Source organism: Ictalurus furcatus, chromosome 24, assembly GCF_023375685.1.
Source record: "Ictalurus furcatus strain D&B chromosome 24, Billie_1.0, whole genome shotgun sequence".
In the NCBI taxonomy this organism is placed as follows: Eukaryota; Metazoa; Chordata; class Actinopteri; order Siluriformes; family Ictaluridae; genus Ictalurus; species Ictalurus furcatus.
The window spans coordinates 7,787,144-7,810,120 of NC_071278.1; the positions used below are offsets into that span (position 1 = coordinate 7,787,144).

The 22,977-nt window shown below is 39.2% G+C and overlaps 1 protein-coding gene across 1 annotated transcript in view; it reads right to left on the reverse strand.

Annotated features, from left to right (window-relative positions):
• csmd3b (CUB and Sushi multiple domains 3b) overlaps positions 1–22,977 on the reverse strand; it is a 321,277-nt gene that overhangs the window by 23,370 nt on the left and 274,930 nt on the right. The window contains exons 53-57 of the mRNA XM_053613516.1: positions 13,989–14,171; positions 9,377–9,553; positions 7,135–7,314; positions 2,799–2,972; positions 53–226 (exon numbers count right to left, since the gene is read on the reverse strand). Coding sequence (XP_053469491.1) covers positions 53–226; positions 2,799–2,972; positions 7,135–7,314; positions 9,377–9,553; positions 13,989–14,171 — 888 coding nt within the window. The remainder of the gene's footprint in view (positions 1–52; positions 227–2,798; positions 2,973–7,134; positions 7,315–9,376; positions 9,554–13,988; positions 14,172–22,977) is intronic.

Sequence of the window (22,977 nt, forward strand, 5' to 3'; positions counted from 1 at the left end):
GTGTGTGTGTTTGTGTGTCTGTGAGAGAGAGAGAGAGAGAGAGAGAGAGTACCTATGCAGCGAGGCTGGAAACCACTCCAGGTGCCATCAGCCTGGCAGAAGCGGGTTGTGCTGCCCACTGGGATATAGGGGGTGCTGCAGCTGAATGACACCTCAGACTGGTAGATGAAGCTACGGCCTTCTCGAAAACCATGGGCTGGGATTCCTGGATCCCCACAGAACTTTGCTGTAATGAAAAGATTGAAACATATTGGAGCTTAAGAAAAGGAAACCTCAAACTACAAAGAACATTTCACAAAAGCATTGGTACACAAAACAAGAGCCAAGTCTGTGCTTGGTACTTGGAAACCATACTGGATTTGTCTGCTGTTGGATTTGGCCATTAAATGGAATGTAATCAACAGTATAAAAAACAAATATTGAAATGGGCTCTCATTGTAATGCAGTGTTGCTTCCTTGTCCATACGATAACCAGGTGTCATTCCGTTTCTATTTTTTCTAATTCCATATCTGAACCAGATGAACATTTTTCATTTATATCCATATATTATTTAGGGGAGGGAGGGCTGAAGGAAGAGAGAGTCAGGGGCCTGAAGTATCTCAGGGTGAACACTCCGTGTGACCCAGTCATTGTCCAGCAAGCAATACATCTCTGGGGGAAAAAACAATAAGAGTGGAAGTTAAGTCACCAGCAGGCTGATTCATAATGAATGTGCAGTATGGAGTGCTAGGATCCAGCACTACATACTCGGCTTTTCTTAATAAATTATAAATGTGAAATAAAAATATATAAAATAAGAAGAAAAAGAAAGATAAAGGACAGAAATTCAGTGCACAGTGACTACAAAGGCATACATTTGCACCCAACTCTGGTCATTTGAACAATGGCAGGCTTGAGCACCACAAAACAAAGATATAGGATAGTCTGAATTATGTATTTTCAATTTCTTGACCCCTTCCCTCTGATATACCAGACTTAGAACAGCATGAGACGTATGAGCACTTTGCGCAACATTACCTTAAGTGTCTGCTCAAGCTGAGATGTCTTACCAAAATGTCTTAGACATCAAATAATGGAATTAATGGAATACTCCAGCGCTTTTCAACCCAATCTCTATCCATCACATCTGAATAACAAGATATAATATACCTGTACTGAGAAAAGATCAGAAACCTACGGACTCAAAACTTTTTGAAAATCCAAAGGATTTCTGACTAATCTCACCTGCTCCTGCAACAAGTTGTACCAATCCCACCTGCTCCTGTAAAACATGGGACTAATCCCACCCAATCCCACAAAACATTTGACCAATGGCTCCCAAGTGGAACATCAGAAAATAGTTTGACTTATTGTCCAGAAGATCGCGAATCTAAATCCTGATGATGCCACAGGCATCCACAGCCCAGGAGTCCAATAGTCCAAGGGTGGCATACTCTCTCATCCCTATCAATCACAGTGACACTAGACAATCAAGGGTCTTTGTGAGCTCATGCACAGGAAGTGGATGGATAGCTCTTGAGTGTGTTACACCAACCCCGACGTTGCATGAGTTGCAGTTTGAAAGGCGCAGTTGGTTGGCTTCACATACCTCCCTGGTTGGCTGCTGTGTGATAGAGGAGCGCTAACTGGTGGGTTGGAAATGGCCATGAGTAAAAAAATTTTTTTTTAAACTGCAAAATGTTTGACCAATTCTGCTTGCTCCTGCAAAACATTTGACCAATCCCAGTGTTGCCACTGAAATTTTTGAATAAACACATTTGTTCTATTTCCCAATATATAGCCAAATAAATGATATAAACTGCTGCAATTACTGAAGATTTGTCAACTTATAGTTTACTGTCTAGTTGATGAAATATGCTATCTTTGTCCTAATAATACCTCCTCCTGTACACATGAAAATAAATATGTCCTGACCCACAGAACTACATTTATAATGTATTTACAGTTATAATCATAAATTCTCTCAGAAAAATGAGTCTTATTTTTGAAAGGCCAAATTATACGCATTTACATTTAGCTTAAATTACAAATATTATTGAACAATTCATGAAAGTATAAAAATTTTTTACATAAATATTTACTGCCTCAACAACCACCCCTAGATTTCCACCATGAGTGAGTTTCAAGTGAAATCAAACTGATTTTGACTTCTGTCATTTTGTACAGGGACTCATGTTAAAATGATTGTCTGTAAACCTTATACTATAGAATATACAGTATGCTATGCAATAAATGAAGATTAAGTTGAAAAACCTCATATGTTGTGACACTTGTAATGTGGACTTGTAATGTGTAATGTGACACTTGTGTCCAAAACTTTTCACATTTTACTGTCTCCTCATCCACAAACATGACTCTTTTAGATTTTTTCCAATTTCTTAAGCTGACACTTGTTATCATCCCTAAGGCTGTGCAGGCACATTTATAACCCTTCACAGTCAGTTCTAGCCGTATTTGTCACCCCATTCTGCCATCTACAAAACTATTAGGAGTCATACGGCAAGCTGGCCTCTGGGGGCCTTCCTCTTAGATGTCGGCTGATCAAGATCTGTTGTGACATTCAGTTATGTTGGAGACCTGTATGTGGTGGAGCAATAACAAGCTGGATTGTGGCTGTAAAGTGGCTGTAACGTGGCTATAACGTAACCCTAATGTGATTGTAACTGGCTGTATTGCTGCTGTAATGTAACTGTAACACAGCTGTAGCACAACACTAAAGTGATTGTAACTGTCTGTATTGTCGCTGTAATGTAACTGTAACACAGCTGTAATGTGGCTTTAATGTGTCAGTACTCACGCAGGCACTGGGGCACCTCTCCACTCCAGGTGCCATTTCCCACACAGGTGAGGATGGCAGGGAAAGAAAGTTCATAACCTGGAGAGCAGCTGTAGCTCACACTGGTGCCCCACTCAAAGTCACTGCCCTCCAACAGTCCGTTAGAGATGAGGGGTGGAGCGGTGCATGTCACAGCTAGAGAGAGAGAGAGACAGAGAGAGTGGGAGAGAGAGGGAGTGTGAGGGAGAGAGAGAGAGGGAGTGTGTGAGAGACAGATAGAGAGAGGGAGGAAGTGTGTGTGAGAGAGAGGGAGTGTGAGGGAGTGAGAGAGTGTGTGTGTGAGAGAGAGGGAGTGTGAGGGAGAGAGAGAGAGAGAGAGAGAGAGAGAGAGAGAGAGAGAGAGGGGGAGTGTGTGTGTGTGAGAGAGAGAGGGAGTGTGTGTGAGAGAGAGAGAGAGAGAGAGAGAGAGAGAGGGAGTGTGTGTGTGAGAGAGAGAGAGAGTGAGAGAGAGGGAGTGTGAGACAGAGAGGGGGTGAGGGAGTGAGAGAGAGAGAGAGAGAGAGAGAGGGAGTGTGTGTGTGTGATAGAGAGAGGGAGTGTGAGAGAGAAAGGGAGTGTGTGTGTGAGAGAGAGAAGGAGTGTGAGGGAGAGAGAGAGAGAGAGAGAGAGAGAGAGGGAGTGTGTGTGTGTGAGAGAGAGGGAGTGTGTGTGAGAGAGAGAGAGAGAAAGAGAGAGAGAGAGGGGAGATCAAAGCATGCAATGTAATGCAAAGAAGGTCCTGTTCACAAACAAATGGGCAAAATGCTTTTAATCTCGGCATGTGTAGGCCGAGAAGAAGCTTACATGTCTACAGAGGAAAGTGCAATATTTCTTATTCAGTAACAGGTTTGGGGAAAAAATGAACAAGAATGCTTGGTTTATTTCAAATAAACACACACTGTATAACACTGGTAATATGTCTCTCTATATGTGTAGCCCTGTATGTTAATGAATTAACACCTGGTAATTTCTAGGGAAATGACTTTAAGGCACAGTGTTTTCATCTACCTACACAGAGTGACACACTAAGCCGTCTTGCACAGTTATCAGTCTCTGCGCACTGCATGCTAGCGCTTCCTAAACAAACATGAACACAAACATGCTGTACAGAATATGTGGAGGCAGGAGAGAGTCATTACACAAAGCAGGAAGTTCACGCTTTGTAGCTCATGCCCAAGATGACTCATGTCCCCTCAGACAGCATGCTGCCATCCTACCTAAACGCACACACAGAACTCTATTTCATTCACATTCTGTGGAACAAGCAGACATGCTGCTTGACAAAACCAGCACCATAAAGTAACAGAATCAAGAATATTGTGGGTTTACTGATACAATGAGCTGCGTATATAGGATCAAGCCTTATTATTGAGACCTATGGTTGCTGGGCTGTGAGGAAAGTAGTGATCGAAGGTGAGGCACAGGTCTGTTTGACAGATTTGGGATAAAGTCTGCAGTAATCCGTGGTAGTATCACAGCCTGATTCCTATACAGTGAATTTATTGAAAAGGCATTATATGGTAGAGGCGTCATCTCAATTATAAATTCGAAAAACAGTGAACAAATATTTATGGCTGACATACTGAGTCTATGAATGTGTAATAAATCCTAAATTACTGTATTAATATTCTGAACTAGTGTTGGATATGGTCTGATTTAAATCCATGGGGACTTGACCAGCTTCTAAGCTAATGAATACTTAATGCATGCTGTCTCACAGTCTTACTTGTACATAGAGAGAGAAAGATCTATAGAGAAAAGCTGAATGAGAGGTATATAGAAAATTGAGATACAGCACTTGATGGTGACATCTCATTCTATATACCCACAACATCCAGACACACAATGTAGTCACCAATCATCTACACAATCATTTTCCTTTAAATAAGAGCATACATATCCACATGTGAATGACTTCTTTCATGTGCGAGCATTTCCTGTGGTATATTTTATGCTCCGTTTCTTTTTTCCAATGTCTTTTCATTGTATGCAGTGATTGATATATTGAATTGCATGGATTGATCTCAAGAGAATAATCAGGAACAATATGCTACAGAAAAGCTGTGCATTTGCAATACAATGCATAATACACTAATTAACATTCATTTAAAACGACTGACGGAATAAACAACAAAAAAGAAGAAGGAGGGATGGCTGTCTACACAGAAGACAAGTAATCCAACATAGACAAATTGTACAAATGTTATTTTATGATGTTGAGACTATATAAAATCAGTCCTTTAAATACTTAAAATGCTTTAGAGTATGTCTAATTCACTCAAAGATTCATGAATCTTAGAAAATGTTTTATTGACAGTCTCACCATGATTGCTACAAAGCAACAAATTCAAGCTAATGTTTAAGGATTGATATAGTAGGTGGTACTATTCTCAGCGAAACTAGACCTGAAATAGTAATAAATACTTAAATGCCTAGCAAATGTCAGGGATGGACAGGAAGAGAGCATGTGAATCAATGAGGCCTGTGCCTGAGTGCAGCAATCACAAGTTAGTTCTATTTTTAGAGACCATATTCCTGTATATATTTTTGAACAGTTTTATACTCAGTAAAACACCACAAACTGAGAATGGATGAACATAGTGTAAAATTAAATTCCCAGATCTTCTCCTCATTGAAGTTTAGTAGGGAATTTACAGGTATTTTTTTAAGTGTATGATCATGCTCTGTGGACTCTGGGACACTTGGAAATTGGGATTTGTATAAAACGTCTACTTATTGGATATATGAACTAATGGAGTACTTAACTGGGGATAGTAAGAAAACAGACAGTCAAGTCAGAGAGGAGGAGAACCTTTATGTTTGTTGCCATTCGGGAGATAAACACTGTATGTCTTGTTTAAAAGATGACAGCAGTGCCATGCTACATGTTGGCTGTCCAATAATGTAATGAAAAGTTAGAAACCCATTACAAATTGAAACGGATTTCAATGCAAAATAAATATTTTGGGCTCAATAAAGGGATGGATTTTGATAAATGAGTATATCTTTATGGATCCTCAACATAAGGAACAATGAAAGCAGAGCTTAGCAGTCAATAAATTGTTTGATGCTGGTTAACAGTGGAGTAAAGCTATCCTACAATGACTGACAAATTTATCTGTGTCATTAATCCTAAATATGTCAATTTGTGCCACCTTGAAAAGCAAGATATTGTATATATTATATATTAATGCACTGGATGCTTAAAGGGAAAGGCTCAGCTTTGCAAATATTTAAATGGTCGCTTGCTTTCAATGGTTACAAAAGAAACTGGAAAAATCATTATAAGTTGCATTTTCAGTTGAATTTGGGGAAACCACTTGAAGCATTCACTGTGTTGAACTATTTCGATTGCTTTTGTTTGATTTGTTCATTGCAAACAGCTGAAATGAATGCTTCTGTAAATGATGACAATAAACCTTATTTTCAATGGGGGTTGAATAATTTTGATTGCAACTGTATATACTTAGATCAACTGTATATACTTAGATCAATTCCATTTCTGCTATATTTGCTACACAATGCAATGCTGTAAAATGTGCAGGGAACGATCAGACTGCATAATGTTTTTCATTTAAGAGGAACGGGGTATCCTCTGATTTCTAAAATAAACGAGACATTTACATACCATAACAAGTTTAGCATAATGGTATTCATGACCAGAACCTTTTGCATGATTACAAAATCAATGACCAATAGGTGATTTAGAGGTAAATTGAATGGACCCATTCAATTCAATTTTGGTTCCTGATGCTGTAATGACAGGATTCATTTTGTCTGTTCTGAAATTAATCACAACAAATGTGAGTGGACTGCAATGGATAGTCTGGCGATGTTACTAATATTCTCAAGGAATGGAACAACATGGATTGGGGTAGCAAATATATATTTATGTTCCTAGAATTCCTGTTCAATTTCAGCATTAATGTGCTGTGAAATTTCCATGTTTGCATTTTTCCAGAACATCAGCATTTCATATTAGCTTTTATACAGTAAAGTGACCATTTTTGGAAGTGGTTTCTTTTTAAACACCACAGTTTAACACATCCATCAGAGCACAACCAACAGAAGACTACGGATTTGCATTTTAGGAGAAGCAGCTGCTAGTGCTCAGGGCAGTGGTGTCCAGATGTGCAGAGCCTGTAGTGCAATCTAATGTGCAAGAGCTCCATTTCCCAAACATAAAAAAGCTGCTTTGCTCTACTTAAATAGGTGAAAAAAGTGGGTTAGCAGAAAGTGATTTACACTTTTTTTGCAGGTATTTGGACAACAGATACTCTGAAAAACTATTCTCTCAGCAATATAATCAAGCTGTTACCTTTGCAGAAGGGCACTGGGGCACTCCAGGTGCCATTTCCAGTGCAGGTGATAGTAGAAAAGCCCTCTGTTTCCATGGTGTATCCAGGCTGGCACGCAAAGGTGACATTTTGTCCAATAGTGAAGTCCTCGCCATACCTCACCCCATTGGCTGGGACTCCAGGTTCACCGCAGTTAATCACTGCCGCAGTAATGACTCGGTCAGTAAGCCAAACTTTTTAAGATTACAATAAACAACAGTGATTTTAAAGTTGTTTAAGCAGCTAAATGTGAGAGCCCAAGATATCTGCTTGAGACTCATGGCAATTCATTAATAATAATAATAATAATAATAATAATAATAATAACTTAGATTAGTATAGCATTTTTCTAGGCACTCAAAGCGTTTTACAGTACATTGTATGGGAGGAAAATTTCCTTAACCACCACTAGTGTGTAGCATCCACCTATAGATGATGCGACGGCAGCCATAGTGCACCAGAACACCCACCACACACCAGCTACTGGTGGAGAGGACAGGAGAGTGATGTAGCCAAATCAGGGATGGAGATTATTAGGAGGCCATGATAGATAAGGTCCTATGGGGGAATTGATCATCCCACAGACTACAAGATCAGGACTGTTTCTATTAAAACAGGGATGTAGTAAGAAACATTTCATGGCAATTTTGTCTATTTCTGTGGCCCAGCAAGCAACATGACTCAAACTATGGAAACAAAGCTAGAGGAGCCATGTTCACAAATCACCTTAAACAACCCATTCATGTTGCAACAGAGATGTCACTGGGCATCCTGACTCTTTTATTCAACATGATAGATTTCACTATTATGTGAAGAAATCAATATCGGTGAGCAGGCACTTTCTCATGCATATCCCTGAGGTTTAACTTAGAATCAATTCTGCAGATCTTCTACAATTATAGTAGCTTTGCCTCCAATATAAGAATAATCAGAAGAAAGGTTGGGTAGCTAGAGTAACGTGAGAAACAACATTGCACCTCTGAAGGGTCTGGAAGTAAATGATTTTGATACTTGGCACTTTTCCATGGCTGAAAAAATCTCATTCTGTCGACACAACATCTTAAATATAACTACTGATTTATGGAGGGCCTTTACTTATTCCACAGCAGTAAGATCCATACATTTTGTGTCCTTTAAAAAACGCTGTAAAATTATGGTTTAAGATCCATCAGTAGAGTTAGTCATAAACATGTCATCTGATCATAAGAAATTGCCAACACAAAATGCTAATGTGACTCCTCCTTAGACGAAGCCATTCATCAAAGCCCTGGGCCTGCTGGGTAAATGTGTAGAACAGCATCAATCAGAACTGCTTTGGGGTGCCACCACTTTATCCAGTAGTAATGTCGAGAGTTAAAGCTTCAGTGGTTTAGGGATGCAATCAGGAATGATGATGCTAGCTTCATGATCAGGAAAGTTCCTTCTCAAAGCTGGATGGACTTCAATGCCTGGTTTTCATTATTTCTCCTATTCATCACAAAGACAACTCCTGCAATGATTAATACATTTGCTTCTATGATTTTTAACTGGCAAAAGTTTTTTTTATGAAGACTTCACATGACTGATATTTCATCTAAGTTTTAAGGAAATTCAACCTGGATGAACTTTAAAAAAAACCTCAAGGCATGAATTTAATCAAACTGTCTTCTAGGCTTTAAGAAATGAATCATGAGACTATGGAGTGTATTGTTGATCCTCTGTGGCACTATGGATAGACGGAAGCAATTAATTCTATTACCCGAGTGTTTCTGCACACATGAACCTTGAACCCCTTTCCTTATCCTTTCTCTCTATCTTACGAACTCACCTAACCTGAGCCAACCTAACCGAACATTATACTTTATCACTCTGACCTAGGCCTACATCCATCAATCACTTTAATTCAATTTCTCTCCATCTCTCGAATCACAGGAGCTCCAATTACTCCTTTGATGGAGTCCATATTTAAATTTTATGAAGCCAAAGTCGTGAATCCTCAAAGGCATCAGGATTACGGGACACCTTTTATCTATCAATCAAGATGTGACAGGAGACTGCAAGAAAAGTGAAGTTCTGTTCAGTCAATAAAGAGTCACCTGTCACATTTCAGGGTTATGAACTAGGGATAAAATTTCATCATTAAATCAGCAGCAACTCTGCTTTATACCCTCCATAGAAAAGTACAGTCAGAGAAAGCTTCTCAGCAACAGGGTGAACATTTCTTAGCCTGAAGTTCTCACTCACTGGAGCAGTTGGGTGCTGTGCCGGACCACGTGCCATTGGCCTGGCACTGGCGTGCGCTGGAGCCACTTAGCAGGTAGCCCTCTATACATGAGTAGATAACCGAGTGGGAGAAGGTAGTGCCGTCCAGCCGGTACACTCTGCCATTACTGGGAGTTCCAGGGTTGCCACATTGCACCGCTGTTACATAAAAACATCACTCAGAGAGGTCATGAACCACATGAAAAACAGAAAGCACAGTGAAGGTGTTCAGATGAGTTGAGTTTCATTTATCTTACATTTCCTGAGATTAAATAAAAAATTGTCACCTGGTAGAACGTTACAACCTCAATATATACAGTAGTCATATTTACTGTAGTCTTTTAAGCTTGAAAACGGGGTGCCAACCCATCGCAGGGCACAATCACACACAGTCACACACTACGGATAATTTGGAAATGTCAATCAGCCTGGGGACTGGGGGTGGAAACAGGAGTACCTGGAGGAAACCCCCAAAGCACAGGGAGAACATGCAAACTCTGCTCACACAGAGCAGAGCCAAGATTCAAACCCCCCAACCCTGGAGGTGTGAGGCACACATGCTAACCATTAAGCCACCGTGCCCGCCACCATATCAACAATTAGACATTATTTGTTAAATCATTGTAGTGTTTAATACATTTATAATTAATCTTATGTTGAGCATCCACCATACATCCCCACTATTTAAATATGAAAAAGAAAAGACAAATAGATGATGAAAAGATGGCAATCACTGAAATAAACATATAATATAATATATTGCCAATATATTGCAATGTGTTATGATATTAATCACTGCAAAATTTAATTTTACAATGTGGCTTCCACTTTCATTATTCATCAGTTTATAAAATAGCACCTGATCCAGCACATTTTATTAATTTTTTATTTTTTTAATTTTTTTTTTTTTACAATGAATTCTTTTCATCATGCACTGACAATTCATTGTGTGCACAACTTAATGCAGAGTGAGACAGTGATCATAAAATCATAATGTATGCATGAGATGTAGGCTATTTTATAAGCTGACAAAGAGTTCATCTGCTACGCTTACAGCTTATTTTATGTAAGTGTAGTTAATAATTTTAGCCATAAAAAAGTCTCCCATTAAGATGCTTTCTCCTCTGATGTCCTTTGTGTGGAAAAAAATATATTTTTAGTGGAATGTACAGGGATTATACTATTAATTAATTAAGAGTGTCATATTTATATAATTAATCTTGGTCTCTAATGGCCTTCTATAGTTTTTCAGTGCATTTACAGCCCAAAACATACATTTCATAGTGACATCAAACTTACATGGAGTTCTGATGGGTTCTAAGCAATATTGTAAATAAGATTCTCAGACGAGGGAATCTGGGAAATAGCAGATCTCTGCGTTCTGAGAAACATGTCAAGGAATATTAATATAATATTCACATACATTAAGTAGATGCACATATTTGAAATAATTATAGCAGGGATACGGAAAGGCATTTTACAATGGGGTGCTGGAATTTTAAGCAGCGCACATGTGATGTGCACTACAGTATCTATATATATTTCTTATTATTTTAGCAGTATAATCCTGAAATTCAGGGGCGCTGCAGCACCCTCAGCACTCCCCTGTCCTTGAATGCTTGTAAACTCTTCTTGTGTCAAATCATGTTTTCTCCTTTTCCATAGAGTCTATTTTGCACAACTTCTAGGCAATTTTGTTTTCATGCCATTTTGCTAGCTTCAGGTCATCTAATAGATTAGTTCTCACAGACAGAACAAACCAACAGGGTGTATTGGATGCCAGAAGGTTATTACAACACAAAAATATTCAGACATGATGGTAATGTTGCAAGACTAAATGTGTGCAGGCAAGAGTGGAGAAAGCAAAAGCAGTCTGGGCCTATAAGAGTGTGTTTGTGTTCTGGAGAGATTTGCGATGAAATTCGGGCCTCAAGCTATATAGCATGTTTGATTTCAGGACCACAGTCCCTTCAGAGTGGATGTACGCCCTACCAGCCAAATTAAAACAACAGGGCATTACTGTTCAAGTCAGGCTTTCTGCAAATCCAAAAGCCTGTGGCTACACTGTCTCTTGTGCGCATGTGTTTTAGATCAAACCCAGAGCTGAGCAGAGCAGACAGGGCCACACAGGAAAGACAAAAAGGGATACAGAGCGAGAGGCAGAGAGAGCTCTATCTCATCTTGTTAAGATGTTGTCCCCCTTTGGGCCTTGGAGTTAACAATCTGAACACTTATTTAAGTGCTGAGCCAAACTGCTAAAAAGACACAGAATGGATCAGTCAGTCCTGATAGCAGCTTGTCACACTGAACTTATGACAAGCTTTGCCTTTGGCTCCCCTTGACACACCGACCATTGTGCGTCTCTCAGTTTGTGTCACTTCGCAGTGGGGGATCAGATTCGAGCACGACCTCCACCAACCCCCCCTCTGCGCCAATTACACATTGCTCTTGCATCCTGTCATTGCCTTTCAGAAATGTGCTTGTCTTGCACAAACTAGAACTGTTTCTTGGTATTAGATGTTTTCAGTGTACAGTGCTTGAGGGTAAGTGGCCTCAACATGGAGCGTGACCTTACAAGACACAGTTACACCACGGCTCTTGAGTAAGGTTTACATGGCACCAGAGGAGCTAGCAATGAGGTTTATACATGTGTCTATTGTCTGTAGTTCTCCTGCTATAATACATATCCACTTGCATGTTCGCCAGGAAGCATGGTATTGATTTCAGTGAAGCTTTGACTTTTGTGTAAAGAAGGACTGCTGCTTGAAATGTTTTGCACTATTTCAGTGGCTAGATTCATACATAGTGTTTATCTAACCAAGAAAAACTACACTGGGGATTAAAATGACTAATAAAATTGAATAAAAAGACTCCAGAACAATATAAGACCAAGTTCCTTGCTTCCTCTGGTAACTAGGAGTGGACAATACTAGAATAGTACATCGTTACTGTACTTGAGAATTATTTTGGCATATTTATACTCTCCGTGAGTATTATTAAAATTGAATACTTTTTAAAATTTAATACTAAAGAGTACTCTTAATTACATCCATCCTTCCGTACCACTTATCCTGCATAGGGAACTTGGGGCACAAGGTGGGGGACAGTCTGGACAGGGTGCCAACCCACCACAGGGCACAATCACACATACGTTCACGCACTATGGACAATTAGGAAATGCCAATCAGCCTACAAGGCATGTCTTTGGACTGAGGGAGGAAACCAAAGTACCCGGAGGAAACCTCCGGAGAACATGCAAGCTCTGTGCACACAGGGTGGAGGTGGGATTCGAACCCCCAACCTCAGAGGTATAAGGCAAACATGTCTCTCATCCAGCCAGTGACTGTACATATGACTGTAAATATTGTATATTAATTTAATGACTGAGGTTAGCATTCATTCATTTCAGTTTAGCATCAAGCTCATGAACGTAGAAAAAAATCATGCCAATTTGTCACTGGCCAATTTGTCATGCCAATTTGTCAAAAGTCATGCCAATTTGTCACTGGCCTTTACCATCTCATTCTACACAACATAGTTAGCACTATAGCACTAAATTTGTGTGTGTCTGAATATGGACAAGCCACTGGACTGCAGTATGGAACCTGAGGATGAGCGCCCTTAGCCCTACCTCAGTAAAAAGTTTCAATATGATGGAGTAAGTGAAGAGATAAAATCGTCTCCCTAGAGGCGTCTCCCTAGAAGGCATGAACTAGCCATCTAATTTGAAAACGCACATTGAGGTAAGTTTAGCAATTTGCTAACATGAACTGGCTATATTTAACTAAATATAGTGGCATGGCTTACAGCCATACCACTCTGAGAGCGCCCAATCGTGTCTGATCTTGGAAGCTAAGCAGGGTTGGACTGATTACAGATGTTAAGGTCAGGGGTTCAAGCCCTAGCACCATCATTAATTGTGAAATATCTCCAAATCACAGTCATTTCCTGTTGTCTGTAAATTAGTGTGATAACATAAACTAGACTTTTTTGTCATTGTATCACATGGAATTGGATATTGGAGGATTTTTTTAATGAGTGAAAAAAGGATGGTATCAGACTGAAACCTGATACCAGCACTGGTGTTGTGGAATTTCTACTAATTTCCTTAACAAGAACCATAAAGAAACCTTTAGAAATATCATAGAAATGCTGACTAGGGGTGAGCAGAAAGTGAAGACGACAAACTTTGTAAGTGTACACATACTTTTACACTGCATATTGTAAAGATGACTTTTGAACAAATATGCATTTTTGGGGGGTAGAAATAGACATGATCAGAAACAAAAACAAAGCTGACATTTCATACGCTCTGTTGGTAGCATTATATATGTGTGTGAGAGAAATGTGCCTGATATGGTTGCAAATACGATTAGCTAAATTGAATCACAGATAAAACAGAATATTAATTCTGCTTTCCTTTGCATTTCACTGGCACGGTTAGATCAAAGAGATTAAAATAACTCCAAGCATATCAGAGGACTATGCTCGTGTTCTTTAAAAAACACTGAAGATATAGTAAGACAAGTAAAGTAGTAAGACAAGTAAAGTAGTGGAGCTTGCAAATCATACACGAAAGATCTAATCTGCTTACGTTTGCAGGAAGGCTGAGTTCCGGACCAGGTGCCATTGGGTAAGCACATCCTCTCGGAGGAACCGAAGAGCACATAGCCTGTGGAACAGCTGAAATGCACCTTGCTGCGGATCCGAAAATCACTCTCCTCCCTGCTCCCGTGAGAGGGCACACCTGGATCTCCACATGTCCCTGATGAATCACCTATACAGAAAAATAACAGCGTGGAGAGGAGAACGAGTATAAATAAGCACAGAAATTGGTATAAAGTGAAGAACAAAGATATAGAGTGTTTAGAGGTAGAAGAAAAAATAAACGGACTTGACTATAAAAAAAAAAAATCCATGACACACTATGCTCTGATAAATGAAGTTAAATGACATCCCCTTGGCTTGTGAGCTTGTTCTCTATAGGAACATTGTGGCTGTAATTTTAGAGAACACACTTTTTTCTCCCCTCACACCCTAAGGCTCCATTCCAACTCTCAGGAAATTGATATTGCTGATTAGTTCTGGGGGCTTCCATATATCTGTGACTGTGAGAGTCAGTATGCTGGAGCTTTACATCTCACCCAAGCTGCATCCATCATCACGGATGGAACTCTGTACATATGCGCGGCCAAAAACTCAACATATTCCCAACCAAACCAGCATGCTGTAGCTGTAGGAGAAATCTACACCTGCTAAGAAAGATGACATGGTCTCTACAGTTCCGTCACATGTGACCCGGAGATATAACAGAAACACTGCTATAAGCATTTAACATAGAGGGAGAATATCTCAGCAATACAGTAGCACAAGGGTGTAAAGGTAAATCCACAATGTATTTTGAGCTCAACCTTGGTACTAAACTGCCCTCACATATCAGGTGAGTCAACATGAGAAATGGCCCATGCCAGGGGACGAGTCCACTCCCACGTATTCCATAAATAAATCATCATTTATTTAGAACAGGGTATGAAAAAGGAATTTCTTGATCTAATGCAGCAGTCAGGCCTGGGAGCAACAGACCCAAGAGACAGATTAAAATGGTGGATATTAAAGGACTACAGGGTGTTCTTTTTTTGGGATTAATATATCAGACAGTTGGCTGCTCTGGCACCTGTATAGATACTTTTTTCTTCTTTTTTTTTTAAACCTGATGTACTGCATGTTGCATGTAGCAAGTGTGCTTTATAACACTTAACATCTGGGGCCAGGCATGGGATATGCATGTTGCTGTGAACCTGAAGTTTAATGAGGCGACTGAAAACCTTGCTGTAATGTGATCTTCTAAAGAACAGCTGCACATTTCATGGAGCTGATGTACACAAGAAACTTTCATACATTCTGACATAGATACATCCCCAAATTTCTCCGTCTGGGGATTAATAAAGTATTATCTTATCTCATCTTATCTTATCTTATCATAGATAAGAACTACTTATAAAGATTACTGACAATAAAAATAATCCAAAGAGCTACTTGAGGAAAAGTAAGAAAGTGTCTAGTAGAATATAACAAACGGCACAAGTTGCTTGTTACATGGGATCATAATTAGTTTTCAAATCAAGAAGCAGTGATATTTAATGCTCAGTGTAAATAAATGCCAATAAAAAATGATTTAAATCCATGGTGGTCATTTTAATAGGAACACTTGCAATTCTGCAAATTCATGCAATTATCTACTGAAAGTGGACAGTTGAAGATTTTAAAAAGACCAGGTGATGTTTTTCTTCAACTGAATTCATCTTCAGTGAATGTGTGCCACCTGTAGCTTCAGATTCCTGTTCTTGGCTGACAGGAGTGGAACCCAATGTGTTTTTTTTTTTTTGCTGTTGCAGCCCATCCACCTCAAGGTTGGGAGTGTTGTGTGTACGGAGATGCTTTTCTGTTCACCACAGATGTAAAGAGTTACAAGGCATTTCTACCCACAGGTCTGTAGCTTACTGGATGTTTGGTTGATGATGTTTGGCTACTTTCTATAATTGTGTAAATGATCATGACACCTATTAATCTGGCAGGTGAGTGTATGTACTACATCATAGTGAAGTTATAACTTTTGTCAGTGAAAGAACAGTATGTAAAGCATTTTACGCTTGCTAGCTAGGTGATTTGGTAATGATAAAACCATGCTTTCCCAAGTCAATTTTTAAGTCATAGGCTGCGCATTATATAGCTATTATTGTTGACAGGCTGGAGGAAAAAAATACAATATGCCCTGCAACCACATTATCGCTGGTTCATCCGTCTCAGTCATCTTCGACCTTAATATGACAGCGTTTGATTGGTGAGACAACAGAGTCTTGTAACGCGTGCCCTCATCAAAACTTCATAGAGATGTAAGTATGTAACAGGCAAAGGAAAGTCAAACAAACTCAAGAATCTCTAGTAAACAAAACAAGCAGAGAATCCCTGAACGATATGAGATAAAAGCACATATTTTTAGCCAACAAATTCACTCAAGTGTAAAAGAACCCCCCAATAGCACTTCTTTTACAAGTACAATTTATTTAAAAAAGGTATTTAGGTAAATATAACAGCGTAAATGTAGCATGTTACGACCCACTTCTGGTAATGGCACTATTTTCAGACAAAACAAGCCCCAAAAAGGAAGAAGATGCAGCAGATCTCAAGCACAGTACCAGCTTTGTTGGTTATTTGGTTGGGGGCATACAAGCAAGAACAGAACAGATATGTGGGTGTTAAGGATGATTATTCTGCAGATAAGATAGCTCATTTGAGGCTGTCCAGTTAAAAAAAAAATCATGCTGTGAAACTGAAGTAGTGAAGAGAAAAAAGACCAAATATCATCCATCCATCTTCTACCGCTTACTCCTTTTCAGGGTCACGGGGAAACCTGGAGCCTATCCCAGGGAGCATCAGGCACAAGGCGGGGTACACACTGGACAGGGTGCCAATCCATCGCAGGGAACAATCACATACACACTCACACACCCATTCATACACTACAGACACTAGACTTGCCAATCAGCCTATCATGCATGTCTTTGGACTGGGGGAGGAAAGCAGAGTACCCGGATGAAACCCCCACAGCACAGGGAGAACATGCAAACTCCGCACACACAGGGCCCCGGCGGGACTCGAACCCCCGACCCTGGAGGTGTGAGGCAAATGTGCTAACCACCGCTATCAAAATGCTCCTTTAATGCAGGCCAAATATTAAAAACTGTCTCCATTTCCATTCTTATATGATCTGATGGCACAGCAGGTAGTGTCATGTTGTAATAGAATTCACATTTATCTTAAATATGCTGCAGAATAGATAAAAAATTGTGTTTTACTCCATGGCACTGCTTAACATACCAGAACCTATAGGGACATTGAATAATAATCCAATTGATTAATTTACAGTGGTGCTTGAAATTTTGTGAACCCTTTAGAATTTTCTATATTTCTGCATAAATATGACCTAAAACATCATCAAATTCAAAACATTATACATGGTCATTTATTTAGTGAGGAAATGGTCAAATATTACATATTTGTGAGTGGCAAAAGTATGTGAACCTTTCCTTTCAGTATCTGGTGTGACCCCCTTGTGCAGCAATAACTGCAACTAAACGTTTCCAGCAAGTGTTGATCAGTCCTGCACATCGGCTTGGAGGAATTTTAGCCCATTTCTCAGTACAGAACAGCTTCAACTCTGGGATGTTGGTAGGGTTCCTCACATGAACTGCTTGATTTCTATTGGATTAAGATCAAGACTTTGACTTGGCCATTCCAAAACATTAACCTTAGTCTTCTTTTACCATTCTGGTGGAATGACTTGTGTGCTTAGGGTCATTGTCTTGCTGCTTGACCAACTATCTCTTGAGATTCATTACATGGACAGATGTCCTGCCATTTCCCTTTAGAATTTGATGTTTTCCTTTAAAATCCAATGCTCCATCAATAATGACAAGTCATCCTGGCCCAGGTGCAGCAAAACAGGCCCAAACCATGATATTGCCACCACCATGTTTCATAGATGGGATAAGGCGCTTATGCTGGAATGCAGTTTTTTCCTTTCTCCAAACATAACGCTTCTCATTTAAACCAAGAAGTTCTATTTTGGTCTCATCTATCCACAAAACATTTTAGCAAATTCCAGATGGGCAGCAATTTTCATTTTGGAGAGCAGTGACTTTCTCCTTGCAACCATGTCATGCACACCATTGTTGTTCAGTGTTCTCCTTATGGTGGACTCATGAACATTAACATTAGCCAATGTGAGAGAGGCCTTTAGTTGCTTAGAAGTTACCTTGGGTTCCTTTGTGACCTCGCGGACTATTATACGTCTTGCTCTTGGAGTAATCTTTGTTGTTCGACCATACAATGCAAATATCCACCATAGAAGTCCCTGTGTTAGTTTTTACTACAGAAACAATAACATACTACAATGAGCACATTAACACAAATCTTAAAATTGGAACATTTGTCAAAGCAATTCTGTAAACATATAATAAGCACGTTTGACCAGAATTAAGAATTTAACTGTGGTGTGGTATAAAGATAAATAATGGCTGTGCTAATCTATTGAAGTTGTTAAAATATGACATTCATACACACAGTCTAGGGGGAATACATCAATGGGAATAGAACGTAAAATTGTGTTCATGGATGAAATGGATTATTGACATGGACGTTTCTGGCACTTCACAGTGATTTAGTGCTTCAGGTCAGTGTTACATCTAACTGTGATAGCTTCTACTATAACATGTGTGTTATGGGTTTTACGTGCTAATAATATACTCAATAATAGGAGCTCAAATGACCAAAACATAAGCTGCATCAAGCAGTAAATAAACAGATTACAAGCCATTTAATTTATCTGACAGAAAAAAGGCATATTATGAGACAAATCTAATTCCTACAGTCTGGACCACTGCTTTATATTATCCACTCTGCTGACTTGATTAGTTGAGCGGTGTTAAGGTTGATTTATACTTCTGTATATATTTGTGCAAAGACATAAAAAATGAGTTTATGGGTAATCATAGCTCACAGAGGTGCTGATATCCCTCCAAATTCTCCATTATACGTCATGTGTCTGTGGTGCTGCGTAACATAAAACACTGGCTGGCTGAGCAGGAAAGTTACAGGGATGAGTCGATGGGTTGAGACTTAATGCAGTGTAAAGAAACGAGTTGAACCTGTCCAAAGTTGACACATAAATGTTAAATTTGCATGCATAGATTGTCTAAATGTCTACTCTTGCATAATATTACATTCAGAGCTGTACACTCTAGAGCATTACATACAAATCTAGCTACACTACAAATGGCACTGCCATTTGAGGTCATATCTTCTAATCATAAATAAAAAGAAGTGAATAAAAAGATATTAAACTTGTAAACAATTTGTTCCCATGAGTAAATGCTTACAATTTATTTTCCTAAATAATTTGCTCAATTGAGTAGTTAGTAACAAACACTCTCATGAATTCTCATGAATAGCTAGTGACCTGCTTGAGTCATTTATCTTGTTTCCGCCCAACAAACAAGAAGCAGCTGCATAACATGTTGGAAAAAATTATTTATGTTAAAAAAATAATAAAATGCTATTCAGTTGATAAAATAATTTATTAACTAAATAGATCAGCGACAACTTTGTCATACATATCATACATATGAGAAGTTGATCGTCTGTACATTGGAACTAAAAAATACTGAACATAAATGCATGCTGGAAAAATTGGAGGGCTGTCAGAATAAACATTTATACAACACAGCTGTTAAATTATTAAATCTGATTGGTCAACAGATGTTGTAATTTATATGCTTTATATGAATGTGCTTGTTCTTGATCAAAACTGTTAAACAGTTTCAGAGGAACCTGTTTGGCAGAAGTCTAATTATAAATGGATTAAAAACTAAATTGATTTAACAAATAATATCTAATTGTTGAAATGGTGAAACTTTCTGTAAGGAGACATTTATTTAGCATTTATGGATGGACCAGGTCAGTGCTTTTAACATTCAGAGTAAAGCGGTTCCTTTAAGTTTTCCACTATGGAAGAGTCTTTGGGATGGATGACTACTCAGTTTGCAGTTTCTTGGTAACAAGCTGCATAGTGTTTTATTATTACTTATCATACTTAATAGTGATTACCATAACTTTTCATTAAAAAAGATGCTGGTGAGGGAAGGACTGTTTATAGCTGGTATAATGTAATATGACAACATACATATATGTTCTACGATATTAAATGTAACTACGTATGGTTAAAATATGCACATGTTGAACTGTACATTAATAAAGAAAAAAAATTATAATTGAAAAAAACAAAACCCTTTGCTATTTTCTGTTATAGAAAAATAATCAACTTTGGGGTGGTGAGGACATCACACAACCCCATCATTAATTCTTTCCCAAATGATGCTTCCTTAAAGCATATAACAGTGAGGTCACAATGGATAATTTTAAAATCAAATTTAATGAAACTTAATTTAAAAAATTGGATAATTTTGTAATCAAATCTTCTGTACTTTCGGGTTTGGTAAAGGTGACACTGACCCCTAAATATACCCAAGTATTTTGACAGACATCTACGAAGGTCTGCAGCACAGTGATGGCATGTTAGCAAATTGGGTACTCTCCTGTTATAAATGGCACCTACAGTTATAATAGTTCTCCACCAAGTTTAAGCTGCTCTAATTGGTCAGTGGTAGTTGAGGTGTAAGTGGTGTGAAAGTGAGGATGGGTCTCCCACCAGCTGGATACAGACTCATAACCTGGCCTGGGTGTTACTAATTGGGATTTTGGCTGCTCGGGGCAGTGTTTAAATGACTGGAAGGAGAAGTAGGGAGGGTCAGATCAGGCTGTCAAACCATTATGTTGCGAAAGGAGGGATGTTGGATGTTGAGACCTATGGCTGGAAGGAAGCAAGTAGAGTGGGCTGCGCACATAATCAAATGCTTGTAATAGTTTTGTTCATAATTACATACCGATGCAGTTGAACGTCTTCAGACATTGTACACACACACACACACACACACACACACACACACACGGCCAAACAGACACACAGTAGGTAAGGTGGTGCTTGAAAGTTTGTGAACCCTTTAGAATTTTCTATATATCTGCATAAATATGACCTAAATCATCATCAGATTTTCACATGTCCTAAAGTAGACTACTACTAACAGGGATCTGTCAAAGTCTGATCTTCACAACATATGTTTGTTGAAGTGTATCATGGCACGAACAAAGAAGATTTCTGAGGACCTCAGAAAAAGAGTTATTGATGCTCATCTGGAAAAGGTTACAAAAGCATCTCTAAAGAGTTTTGACTCCACCAATCCACAGTCAGACAGACTGTGTACAAATGGAAGAAACTTAAAACCATTGTTCCCCTCCCCAGGAGTGGTCGACTAACAAAGATCACTCCAAGAACAAGACATGTAATGGCCTGCGAGGTCACAAAGTGACCCAGGATACAGTGCCCTCCACTAATCTTGGCACCCTTGGTAAATATGAGCAAAGAAGGCTGTGAAAAATTGCCTTTATTGTTTAACCTTTTGATCTTTTGTTAAAAACATTCATAAAAATACTCTGCTCTCATGGATATCAAACAACTGCAAACAAAACACAGGTTTATCAAAAATAAGATATTTGTTAAAAAAACGTTTAAAAACTTTGTTATCTTTATTAAATATAGGTGTGCAACAATTATTGGCACCCTTTTAATCAATACTTTGTGCTACCTCCCATTGCCAAGATAACAGGTCTGGAGTCTTCTCCTATAATTCCTGATGAGGTTTGAGAATACATGGCGAGGGATCTGAGACCGTTCCTCCATACAGAATCTCTCCAGATCCTTCAAATTTCGAGGTCCATGCTGGTGGACTCTCCTCTTCAGTTCACCCCACAGGTTTTCAATGGTTTCAGGTCAGGGGACTGCGATGGATGTGGCAGGACCTTGAGTCTGTGGTCAGTAAACCATTTTTGTGTTGATTTTGATGTATGTTTTGGATCATTGTGCTGCTGGAAGATCCAACCACGACCCATTTTAAGCTTTCTGGCAGAGGCAGTCAGGTTTTCATTTAATATCTGTTGATATTTGATAGAGTCCATGATGCCATGTATCCTAACAAAATGTCCAGGTCCTCTGGCAGAAAAACAGCCCCAAAATATTAAAGATTCACCACCATATTTTACCGTGGACATGAGGTACTTTTCCATATGGCTACCTCTCTGTGTGCTCCAAAACCACCTCTGGTGTTTATTGCCAAAAAGCTCTATTTTGGTTTTATCTGACCATAGAACCTGATCCCATTTGAAGTTCCAGTAGTGTCTGGCAAACTGAAGACGCTTGAGTTTGTTTTTGGATGAGAGTAGAGGCTTTCTTCTTGAAATCCTTCCAAACAACTTGTGGTGATGTAGGTGACTTCAGATTGGAGGTTTGGAGACTTTCTGACCACAAGACGCAACTAACTTCTGCAATTCTCCAGCTGGGATCCTTGGAGAGTTTTTGGCCACTCGAACCATTCCTCTTCACAGTGTGTTGTGTTTATGTACTGTACACATGTAGCATGCCTGTTTACATGTATACATGATCAGTTTTTGTGTATATGTGCATGTGAAACCATCACAACACACAGGAAGAGGAAGCTGTTCTGAGTCTTTGCCCGAGAGAAAAAAAACATGGTCCTGGAGGCACAGAGGACTCTGTGGTAAGTCAAACACTCAAGACACAGACATAAAAGATGGAAGAAGGAGAGAGAAAGAGAATCAGAAAATAAACTATCGATTTCTCTTTCTCTCTGTCTCACTCATTTCCCTGGTCTGTTTCTGGTTCACAGAGCCCATTGGGGGATTGGGAGGGACTGGGATGAGCCCAGTCTGCATTTTCCTTTTATGGGTCACAGACACTTAATGAAGGTCTAAGGAAGGAGTGGTGATCGGGTGATTCTGTGTGTGTGTGACCACAATCTAACCTAGAAGAATGGAGTTGTAATGGAAACATTATTGATGGTATTGAGGGAATAGGGGAGGAGAAGCGTGCAATATAGGCCACAGCTGAGCGC